General features: G+C 43.7%; 1 protein-coding gene across 1 annotated transcript in view; it reads left to right on the top strand.

The window, feature by feature from the left end:
- The window catches only part of cdc42ep4b (CDC42 effector protein (Rho GTPase binding) 4b), a 20,198-nt gene extending 15,103 nt beyond the window's left edge, over positions 1-5,095 (top strand). The window contains exon 2 of the mRNA XM_084002136.1: positions 1,284-5,095. Coding sequence (XP_083858262.1) covers positions 1,459-2,460 — 1,002 coding nt within the window. The 5' untranslated portion in view covers positions 1,284-1,458 and the 3' untranslated portion in view covers positions 2,461-5,095. The remainder of the gene's footprint in view (positions 1-1,283) is intronic.
- The last annotated feature ends 7,660 nt before the right edge of the window (positions 5,096-12,755 follow it).

Here is a 12,755-nt window from a genome sequence, read left to right as displayed (position 1 = left end):
CGTCTCTTTTAGAATATTGTCGAGTGAAGCACCCCATTCATTCGCTGCAGTGATATACGCATGCAGGCCCGGAGCGTGGGCTTCGGCTCCGGTTTGAAAAACACTGAGAATGATGGGGACTGCTGTCTGGCTAAAACAATTGAAACCATGGTGATGTCAGTAACAGATGGAGCGAGTGGACTGCAGCTAGCACATAAGTGGGTGTTTAAAGCTCTTCTGCACTCGATGCTGTTCTAAGATCATGTTTCAAGGCTTGAGTCGCTGGTGACCTGAGGACTGTTTGGTCTGGAAATAAGCCCTTTTATCTGCTTATTGAGGGCAAGTACAGAATCAGGGAGAGTTGCATTAACTCAAGAGCACCCTGCTCTTTTATATAATAACAAACTGTAGTCTATGACTTGGCTATAACTCCAGCTGATAAACGTAGATCAACCATGGTTGTCAGCATATGTTCGATGAAAAACAGAAACGAAGCAGTGATAGATGGAACAAAATATTCTATTGGAGAACGTAACGTTCAAGGCCGGAGACAAAAAGCTCCAAAAACAGAGCTGTGGAAACGTTTTATCTCTTGATGATGGGGAGTTTAGAAGACACTGTAGCAGTTCTGAACTTTCAGAGCTGTGCTGTTAGGTGATCCACACTGAAGAAATTCTCCTTTTTCCCCTCCCCCCCTCAATAATTTTATTACTGCCAGCTTGAACTACTCTGGCTCACAGTATCCTGTGACTTGCTGATTATGTAACAGTCGGGGGGCCTAAATGGGAACTAAAGCGCAGCAGAGATGGTGGACTCTGCAGTCGCTTGAAAAACCGAAAGCGACAACAGCCAGAGTTTTTAGAAAGAGCTAAAAAAGTGTACAAGAAGAATTTCCCGATACATTTGGATGGGAACTTTTTTTCTGTTGCCTTGGTAAGCTTCACTTACCAAGTATTATAACTGTATTTTTTATAAGAAAGGGGTGCTATGAACATTGCACCAGAAGGCTCTTTTTTCACGGTTACATAACGCCCTTACACACTACTGCATATAAAAAGCTTTTGTTACTTTAGCACCACTCGAGTGAGGCTTCATTTTGAAGCTCTGGCAAAAGAAGAAAAGGTTTGCCTACTTGATGCAGAACAGGATGGAGCAAGTTATGTGGTGGTTGATGAGACATGAATAGACATCGCGTTTTTGAGAAGCAAGTGTTCTGTTAGATTAAAATTGCGTTTGTATTTAATTGCATGTTTCCACGTTGCCTGCTATGATGTGGCTTTAATGCTCTTTCTTCTTCTTCACAGGCTGACCTACAGGAAGATGAAACCAGAGTTGAGGGACCAGAATGGCTGCACACATTAAACACCTGGAATTGTACTTTCTTTGACGCCATCTCATACAGCGGCCGGATAATTCAGACTCTCCTGAACGCCCCAGGTTTATTTCCTCTCTGTGGATTATAAGTGACAGACTGCCATCATGCCTATTCTCAAGCAGCTGGTACACAACTCCAACCAGTCGAAGCGGCGGTCTCGGGCCGACCTGACCGCAGAGATGATCAGCGCTCCGTTGGGGGACTTCCGACACACCATGCACGTTGGCAGGGGAGGGGATGCCTTTGGGGACACTTCGTTTCTCAGCACCCGATCGGGGGAACCTCCCCGGGAGCCGGAAACGAAGCAGAGCTCCCCTGGTCCCAAACCGGGGCTGCTGTCCCGCACCTTCAGAAGCAGCAAGCGCTCTCAGTCGGTAAACCGGGGGGACAAGTACGAGTACAGCACGACGGCGCCTTCTGGTGGCTCGTCCACCTTTGTGAAAAATGCCATATCCTTGCCTTACCTGAACGACGAGGACATTCACAGAGGCAACCGAATGCCGAAGAGCGTCTCCTCAAGCCCCATGAAGAGGCTGTCGGAGATCGAAAGCAAGCCGGCAAACGGGGCCGCAGCGATGGCGACGTTGGATGCAGAGTTCGAGGAGCGTCATTTCGGCGAGCTTACAGATTTGCCTCCGTCCATGCCCAAGGGAGGCGGAATGAAGCACGCAGAGTCCATGATGTCCTTCAACATTGACCTGGGGCCCTCAATGCTCGGGGACATCTTGAGCGTGATGGAAAAGAGAGGCTGGGAGGAGGACGACCTCGGCTACGAAGAGGGCAAGGGCAGCGAGGGCCGCGCATCGCCCTCCTTCATCCCCCACATCGATGACGACGTGGAGGAGGAGGCTCCCGCGAGGCCACCTCGCACCATGTACCAGCAGAACCCCGTGGTGGATCCCTACACCCCGGAGCTTCACACCAGGAACAACCACCACAACACGGATAGCTACTCTGTGTCCAGCGCCGGCTCGGCCATCGAGGAGAAACCTCAGTACCACCTCCAAGACGGCGACACGGACAGCGCAAAGTACAGTTCGCCACGCGGCGAGGAAGATAGAGATTTCACCTTCATGGATGAGGATGAAGACGAGATCCGGGTGTAGACTAAAACTAACGTCGTCGCCACAGACAGTCTTGAAGGACACTAATTGAGAGGAGCTGGATGAGGCAGGAGGAGGGATTTAGAGGCAGGACCACGTCTGCTTTAAGCTGCTTTAGATCAATCTAATCTCCGCACACCTTTTTTCAACATCATAGATAAAAACCAATTAAGCCTTATTCACTGTGCTGTAGCGAGGGGACATGAGCGGAGTGCAAACAGACTGGCTCACAAAGCATCAAACTCCTGAACTCCTTATTATTCTCGGTTTTCAAAGAAGAAACCTTTGTCCTCATTGTAAATCAGCAAGCCTGAAACACTCGTTGAAGAAGTCATGGGTGACCCCCCCCAGCTGTTAATCACATTTCCAATGTGATGCGTGAGGTGAAGGACATGTGAGGTCACGAGCCAGATGTGGAAGTGCACTACAGATTGTGAAGGGGGGAGCGTTGGAAATTCCAGAGTGTGGGAGTGATCGTGAAGCTTCATCGGCCAACGACGACGTCTTGGCATAGACACTAAATAGAATGTCTTTTGTCCATGTCAGACTTCAAGGGGTGATTTCTGCTATTTTTCTTACTTTATTTGATGTACATAGAGTATGTAGAGGTTGATCTACAGTATTGTATCTGAGTTTGGTAGTTTTAGCATTTTGCAGTTGGCTCTCTTTGGTTCTTCTTCTTTTTTATTCACGGAGAGCTGTGGTAGTTTTTCATAAGGGATGATCGATTGTTCACTGCTTGGTCTTACACGTTTAGGTTTGGTGGTTTCTGGTAAGTTTGGATTCCTCACACAGATGTCTTAATGATCCTACACAGCTTCTAGAAGTTGGCTGCAAGGCACTTAATGAATTATTGAACTCTAGTAGACTAAGTCGTCTAAGTCACACCACCCCTGCTATTCCTGTCACAGTTAGGCTGCATCACATGGCTTCTGCTTTCCAAAAACAGCCCGCTGCTAGTCAAGACTTTTTAAATTAACACAAAATATGAATTGTCATAAAAAAGAAGGCTTTATGTATGTGTTTTTGTGTTCTGTCCTCTTTTTTTCTTCTTTTAAACAGGACAGAAGTGATGATGGCGGCTCGTTATGTGTTTTTCTGTGTCATCACATCTCATTCCGCATCATTGCTAAGGTTGGTACAATTAGCAGGTCAGCAGAGAGACATACAAAAGGGATTTGTTGCAGTAGAGAATTTGTTTGACCAGTAATGGTTATGGCTCATCCAGGAGACGCGTGTCCTCTCTCTAGACATGTGTTCGGCCTGGTCTCCGAGGGCAGCAGGGTAGAAACATGCACAATGTGTTGATGGAGTGCAGATACTTAATAGACAGGGTGTCGGGTACGGCTCGGCAGTGAGAGTGGTAGATGTTTCCTGAAGCGGCCCCACCAGTGATGCTATTCACCCCCAAATCCCACAGTAGGAGCAGATGATTAAATCAAGCCATCATCTGGCCTTTCCCTTTCTACTCATTATGTGTGCTGGATTATTGGCTCCTAACCAGCTGGAACTGCTCCACAAACAGCAGGGTCAGGAACAGACAGGTGGGCTGTTTTCTTTGGCTTCCTCTTGTATTTAGTCCGTTTTATTATGCAAGCTCACTCTGTAGGTTACCTTTCACTTCTAAATAAGGCACACAGGTGTATATCCCAGATTAATGGCTGGCCTTCTTCTTTGGCGTTAAAAAACCAATCGCCATGTTTGACAAATGGGAGCTTTGAGTTGTTGTGCCATTGATGCAGGGCGTGTCCGTAGAGTCGGGATGCTGTGCCATTCTGCCTCGGGTTATTCTAATGTCTACATGAACAGGTTGCTAGAAGCTCTCAAATAAATAGCGATCTGGAGTAAAATTGCCAAGTATGTTCTTAACCATATTATCAGATAGTATTAGCAGGGTATTTGAATTTGATTCCTTTTTGTTTTTTACTTCTATATAGATATGCAGTATTTGAGTCAGAACTCTTTCATATTTAAATGTGAATGGGCCAAATGTAACGATGATGTACTTCTTTGTGAAGTGTTTGGTTTGTGGATTGTTTGGATCTGCAGTTCTTCTGTTCATCGCCAAGAAATGGACACTTTCAAAAAGGTCAACAAACACTCCTTATTTGCCGTTGTATCAAGTAATGTAAATATCATTTGGGTGATTACAGTAAAGCAATTTGTGTTATCAGCAGCGAGACTGTGTTGCACTAGCGTGAGAACCTGAATGTTAGTGGCTTTTACACTAAATAGCACATTTGCAGCCAAATTGTATTTGCAAGTAAATTTGGAAGAGGTAAACGGGGAATCGTGGGAAAGTTTATACTAAATTGCGGTGAAATTCTTTCTTGTAATTGTCTTAACCATGTCAAAGGAATTTGCAAATACTTTCTGCCCCATGTCTTCTGTGCCCCAACAGCTGTAGTTTGGTTAGTGGCAAAAAAAAAGATATATGTAAGGACTGACTCTGCTGTTGAATGTTTTCTTTTTCTTTTCTATCCGGTGGCTGTAGTGTTATGCCAAGTATGTACTGTTTTCTTTTCCTACTCCTTATTCTGGTTTTACAGTATATTAATATATTTACCATCCTCACTTTCCTTTCTTTTGAAATAACAGCTATATTTTTCAATAAAAAGAGAAAGCTGATAATCTTTAACCATGGCGTAGCTGTTTCTGTTGCCTCTTGAAACTTTTTCAGCAAACTGTTCACGCTCTGCTTCAAACATGGACAGAGTGAGAAGTAGACCCTTCAAGTAGACCCACAGTTTTACTGAGGGAGCCGCTTCAAGAGTTCCAGCCGCATCCAGAGTTTGAACAAACTCCCACTTTGAGTGTATTCTTCTACATAAACAACCCTGAACTGAAAGATTAAACCTTGTTTAAAAGATTCCACACTGCAGGCGAGATGAGTCGTGTTAGCTAATTAGAGCCCTGCAGCCTGACATTGAATTTAACAGGCTTTAGAGCTCACTATATAATACATGAAGGTGCTTTAAACAACCGTACCTTGTTTTCAATGGCGTGCAGGAATTAAAGTTGGCATATTCTCTTGTGTTTTATATGATCCAATTCAATCAGTGTCTGGGAAGAAGGGAAGCACATGTAGCTTAAATTGTGCATCAGTGACTAATCAAGAGAGCAGTAAGTTAGTAGGATACATCACAGCTTACAGCGGGATACGCTCTTTGTTTGGAAGTAGTTCCCAAAACAAACACTCACGGAACAGATGTGCAATGATGATACGAGTAAGAACAAGACAAATCTGTTACCAATCTATCAGTCTGTTAATATGTATAGAAAATCCAATTTCTCTGGTTGACATGGCATTCTGCATAGGACAGTGTTGTCGATGTCATTCACACATTTAACTGACATGTGACATGTGTCACAAGGTCTGAACCATCCATGTGGTTCACACTTGTCTCTTGAGCGACCCATTCTTTCACACACGTTTGTAGAAACAGTCTGCATCCCTAGGTGCTGCTTTTATACACCTGTGGCCATGAAGTGATTGGAACACCTGGTTTCAATTATTTGGATGGGTGACTGAATACTATTGGCAATATAGTGTATATAAAAATGTTCAGTGAGACTAAATACTCCCAAAATGGCCCTGAACAACGTCATATTTTCTTGCAGAGTTGCCTCAAATTCACTTAGGTGCATTAAGAATGAATAAAAACCAAAAGTAAAAGAAGTTAAACTCTATCAAATCCAATATAAGAGTATTTCCCAAAAGTGCATTGCCTCATGCAGGGTTGCCAACTCTCACGCTCCTGGCGTGACACTCACGCTCTCACCATCAATCTCACGCTGTCACGCACACCAACGAAATGTGAGTTTCGACACACTGTACTATGTCTTTTTGGGAAAAACCATAGTGTAGTATCTCTTAGCTGCTGATCCAGTTTTACACTGAGTCTGTTCTCTGCAATTCCATAACTGGGCGGCAACCAAACAGGACAGGAACACACCACAACGACAGTCAGGTCTGCATCGCTCCCACCATCCAGGACCTGAACATCTTCAGGAAACATCAGCATCTGGTGGGTGCTACAGAACACTGTACGACACGGGAACACTCGCCATGATGAACACTTAATACCCAGAGTGTATGCAATACAACCTGTTCCATTCAAATTTCTTCCAGAACTCTTTGCACTCTGCACTATTGTCACACTGTTTACAATAAAGTTGCTTGTATATATACTTATATATCTGCACATAGTAGTCAAATGTTTATGTTCATTATTATTCATCTTGTTATTGTTGTTTTATGTCTATTGAGCGTTTCCTTGTCTGTGTTCACATTTTCTTGGCCATTAAAGCTGATAGTCATGTTGAAAAGAGTCATGGTGGGTCCCGGCCCACTCTATGGGAATGACTGCTGGATACTATGCCTATTAAATTACTTTTTGTGACATACTATACTATGACTTTTTGACAACTTGTTTGATTTACTATACTATAACATGAGCTTAGAGGAAGTCAGAATAAACTCAAAGCAAGTAAATAATAAGTAAGCAATAAGCCTAGAGCTCAGGGGGCACGGTCTCTGGGAAAGATGGAAACCGTAGGCTCAGGCGAGGATCAAGTCTGTGATGGGACCCCACTCAGAGACCTGAGGCCAGGGGGGGTAGCTGGCAGCTGATGACCCATCTGTTGGGGGGACCAGTTGAAAGCAGAACAGGAACTTGGGGGTGCTGCAGCTCACCAGTGGGGAATTGCTTCAGCTTTGGCAGAACAGATCGGCTCTGTAGCGCTGGGCGGTGAAGATGCTGAGCTGCTAGACATCTGAGACTGTGGGGGTCCATGTCTGCCATGGTGAATGTTGCCTCCACAGACCTATGAAGATGGCAAGATGAGTTCCCACAAAAGACCACAGCGGCTCCTTAACTTTCCCAGAGAGGAGTGACCGGGGAGTCAGGAAGGGGATGTGGCAGATGACTGCAGCTGGTGCAGGTCCAGCTGGTGGTGGTGAGGATAGTGGGGAGCCGGTGATCCTGTAGCACAGAAAATAAGGAAAGTAAACTAGAATGCACAATTTGATCAGGCCTAGAGGTCAAGACTACGACTGGCTGAATGAATGATGTGGCGAGGACTGGGAGGGAAGCTGTGACCTGCTGTGGAGGTGAGTACATTGTTGAGTGTTTTGTAGCCTAAACTGAAGCGGAGCGTCAGCGTGTGACGAGTGTGCTGAGAAGGTGTTACATCCCGTCTCAGGGTCTGTGTTGGCGACGCGTTACAACACCTGGAGGAGCAGATGACTAACGTGGGGCAGAAACACCCACACTCCCCGTTGATTGGATTTCACAGAGCAACCCCTCAGCTACCAACACATGAAGGGATCAGCAGGGATAATAACACACCGGACCATTTCAACACCACATTCAAAGGAAGCCTTCATTCCCCTCGGCAGCTGTGGGACTCTTTTAGCTGTTTGGTTCATCTCCTCCCAACTAAGATCTGCTAAAGCTGTGCAGGAATGGGGACTAAATCCTGTAAAACCAGGTCAGACACACATTGACAAAAGAGATCAGGAGGTTCACTGAAAAGCTGGAAAACAGCCAACAACCCTGGATCAGTGTGGAGGAGCCAGCAGGACATCACCAGATATACACATTTATTTTTAGATTTATCACCTACTTGCATGTAAATGTTCGCTAAATATTAATGCAGCCTTATAGTCCTTTTTTTAAAGCTCTATTTCTATTTCTGTGTACAACAAAGCAAAATAAATGGGTCAAATCCCTGGTATGTCTATGTACCTGTTCAACAGCAGGTTCTGATTCAAAAGGCATTTGTGGACATACTAATTGCGCTACTACTGCCCTCTAGTGGCGCTTTTATATTAATGCAATACATAGAATAAATTACATTTCTAGATTAGATTTGCTGGTAAAGATATCTTAGTGTTTTCTTGCATTAGTGTTGAAAGGCTTCACACTTTAAATGGTTTGTAATCCAGTGTTCCATAATGAACCTGCAATATAACACCGTGGCAACAGTCAATTTGGTCCAGTCCGCTTCCTTATAGTAGAAATGTATTTTCATTCCAAACACGGCCTCTTTTCTTACTTCTCATGGCACCGTTTACACCAGACAGGACAACATATTCACGGCTTTTCAATTCCTCATTGTCGCCTAAATGAAATAACAAAACGCAGCTTCCACAACGTGAAGGTGCTTTGGGAAACTTGAAATGACCTTCATCATAATAACAGAATTCTGTTCTTTACAGAAGGAACCTGGGAGTGGGAGAAACTAAAACAAATATCCCTTTTTTTCTGAATGATTTTTGTCTTACATGTAACATAATATGTAATAATAAGATCCATATATTTTGGTCTGAATGCTACAGTTATTGTTTGTTCCCCCTCATTACTGCTCCAGAAATACCCTGGTATTATTTTTAATGGATTTCCAGAATTTAGAATCACTTTACCCTTAATCTCTATATTATCTTAAACTAGAGCCATGCAAATATGTCCTACAGTCACCAATTACCTTCATACCCTTTATGGCTCTGCGTACAGACACCGCAGCAAAAAGCAGACGGACTGTCTAAATTGTGCTTTCAGTGAAGCACCTCCTTGGTTCAGTGAGGATAAATAGCCGGATCAGAGCGGTGACTCACGTGGAGCGACAACGTGAAACTGTCTAGACATCTCCCGTTATTGCCACCAAGATGAGATATCCTGCTAAAAAATGAATGTCTGCGTGCCATGCTGTAAATATTTACCCTGCTTTTCCTCTTGTTTGATGCTCTCCTCTAGTCAGAGTTATGTATCGACGATAGGCCCATAAAGGAAATACTTTCAAATTCATAAACAGTTGTAAGGCATGACTTCCTTATCACAGACCATTTCTTTTTGGATCTTTGTGAACTGACCTTGAAGCCACGTCCACCTGGCTAGAACTGAACTGTTCCATGTGTTTTTCCTTTGAGGTATCAGACCATCATAGTACAGCTCCAGTGAATGGATTACATTGGCATCTTCATGACTATTTCTGACCAGTGGATGGAGCTAGTGGTTGCTGTACAGCAACATTGTCTATTCCATGTATGACTCTACCTCTTTTAAGCAGTGCTGTGACATTGAAAGCATCACACTATCCATGTGTGTGCAGGTGTCAATCACAGCTTTAAGAGAAGAGAGAATGATAAAAGAATACGATTCCCACCTGACATTACATTTCATCAGGCGTGATCAACCTTTCAAAGGGTGATCACTAATAGTTTAGACGTTATTGTTTCAGGTGTTTCCTCACAACTCAGAACAAAATGTTTCAAGTCAAGTTTGTGATTTTCTTGGCGTTCCTCAACGTTCACTACATCTGAACGTCTTTTGCTTTTCTTGGAGGAAAACACGAGGACAAGCAAATTCAAGGCTGTCATATTTTCTCTTCAGCGTCTTGATGAGCCGTTTGCTAAATGAAATAATTGTTCCCAGTTGTTGAAGGCTGCTGCTACTGTGAAGGTCATCTCAGCTGATGGAGTTCTTCTTTTGTAACACACATGTTCACATCATCTGCTCTTGACAGACACTTGAAATTCAGATGTTTGCACAAATCTGCAAGAGTGAAAACAAACAGCTGTGCAGGATGAATCATGAGCACGTTCTAGTCCTGCTCAAAGTGTCCTGAGACAACTTCTGTTGTGACAGGAAACTATAAATACAATTGAATTGAATTGAATTGATGAAATACAAACTAAGAGCTGTGAAACAAGGAAAATCCCTGATGCTGTGAAACATTTGATTTGACTTTTATCAAGGAACGTTTGTGCAAAACTGACTGTGCTGTATGTTTTGCATGTGTATTGAATCCATCATACTTTAAATACCTTGTTATGCTTCTCAGCATGTAATTGGGGATTAGGATTACAGTTCATGTGCTCCTAGAGTGATCCCTTGAGTCCTATAATGGAGCGTCACTTAAATGCACCTTTGAACAAATGGTGAAAATCTTCCCCAGATTTATCAACAAGCATGTCTTCCTTTGTTTAGTCTGAATTCCTTGTAATCCATCATTTCATGGGACCAAATTGTATTCACAAGCATGCAGGGAGGGGGACCTCTTTCCATCGTGTAATTCATGTGCACACACAACAACAACAACAACATACATGTTGTCAGTTATCTTGGCTGACGTTGTGCTTCTCTGAGGCTATCACAGACAGCAGTGGTGAGCGGTGACCTTTTACTGCGGTCATGCTGAAGTGTCAATACCATGCGCGCCCGTGGGGGGGCATTATATTGTTTAATAAAAAATATAATATGGTTAGTGGAAACAGCTTGTAGTGATCACGTTGGTCCAGAGTACATTTGATCACTATAAGCGGTTGATTACTAAAACCGAATTGTTATTACAGTATTTCACTTATTTTTTTATGGAGAACATCATCTAAATGCCAGTTATATAGTTTTTCAATGAGAAAAAATGTAACGAAGCGGTCGTCAGCGCGATCCTCTCGTCAGCTCCAAACTCACCCGTCTGCACCTGAATCACAGACCACAGCTGGTTTTCCGCACAGCATTTACAGTAACTCACTGACACGTCTCAGATCAGTAGGCGCTGCTGCCGGTATGTTTTTAAAACGAACTAGGCTAGTAGCGCCGCAGATTTCTCATTCCCCACCTTGTTTGACTGAGAGTGTTTCGAGATGGTTTTCATGAATGAACAGGCAATATGTCGCTGTCAGACCGGATCGTTTGACGGGAGGGGGGTCGGCTAGCTAGCTATTTATGTTTCTCATACGTGCTAGCTTGAAAGTGACGGACGGAATTCTTTGCAGTCTTTGTGATATTTACTTCAGGAGTAGGCCGACCACTTGAAATTATAGCTTTCTTTTCCTCAAAAGGTCTCCGCGAAAACGGCACTGAACGCAAAGCCTGAATATAATTAATATTTTCAGCCATTTTGACCAGGCTACACAATGAATAAACCACTGACAGTTTCCCGCTGAACAATTCAAACAAGTCATTTTTGCGCATGCGCGTTGGCAGATAAGCTGCTTCACTGACAGCTTTTTTGCCATTCAAAATGCTCATCTACAGTAAACACAGCCTTTAGCAGTAACTGTACTAGTCGGTGTCACAGTGCGCATGCGCGAAACAAGCTGTCAGCTTTCCAGCTTTTCGCAAGCAAAACGGGACAGATTAGGCACGGATTTAAGACCAAAACAGTAAAACTAAGGTATTGTATAATTGAACACACTGCCAGATTAATATTTTCAATTATTTTTATTGAAGGGCTTGGGCATGCACTGCATTTATAGCTTATTATGACCGCTCGCCCATGACAGACAGTAATGTGATTTATAAACAAATTCTTCTATAAGGGGAGTTAGTGTGATTGCAGCGCGGGCTGAGAAGAACGACCTGGGTTCAAGTACAGACCGCCACAGAGGGTCTGAAGCGAACAGCACCACCTCAACACTTCGATATTTAGTTGAGGCGAGCCGTGCCAGTCTGAGCCCGCCAACTCATCTTCTCACAAGAGAGCGGTCAAACAAACCAAACTGGGGCTCAAAATGCCCCAGTTACCCCTTAAGCTACATCCGGCAAATAAGTGAGACCTGTGTTGACCAAATGTGTTGACCCATGATGATCTGTGATTTGTAGTGCCATTTTCTGTGTGTGATTAAGAGAGAGATATGGTCATCTAGTGGTAACCAATGAATGTGAAAAATAAAAACTATTTCCGTCACTAAATCCTCACAAGAGCATGTGTGGAGAAGATAAAGTAGAGTTTATGTATCAGATGAGACCTTATATCACAGAATGTACAGCCATACTTGTTACATAACGTTGTATTTTCTGTAACTAAGCAACCAACGGCAAGGAGCCATGGCTGTACTGTTTACACCAGCATGCATGTGTTGCGGATGCAGCCTAAATGTGTGTGAGTACGTGTGACAAAGCAGCAGTGACCGGAGGGAGCGAGGCTTCATGGAGGAGATCACAGCTATTTGCCAGTTGTTCCTAAACTGTTCTGTTTATAACCTCCATCCACAAAGGCCTAAAGGTTCATTCTGAAAGCTGTTTGAAATCATCAATCAAGTCAAGGTCCAAGGTCTGTTCCTCATAAATGATAATTAATGAGTCTGGCAGGTGTTTTTTCTCCTCTGGTATCATTTTCAGCTGAGAAAAGCACATTTAGTGAAGGGATAACAGTCGCTCACTTAGGCTTTCGCTGGAAGAATAATACGTTTGGAAATGACCTCCTCGTGTGGGTTTGACTGCTGGGCAAAACCGTCAGGAACCCTCAAACCGACAGGAAACCAGGCAACAATATTTCCAACTTCGATGAAA

The sequence above is a fragment of the Eutrigla gurnardus genome, assembly GCF_963514095.1.
Source record: "Eutrigla gurnardus genome assembly, chromosome: 22".
In the NCBI taxonomy this organism is placed as follows: domain Eukaryota; kingdom Metazoa; phylum Chordata; class Actinopteri; order Perciformes; family Triglidae; genus Eutrigla; species Eutrigla gurnardus.
This window is presented reverse-complemented; position numbering and strand designations above follow the sequence as displayed.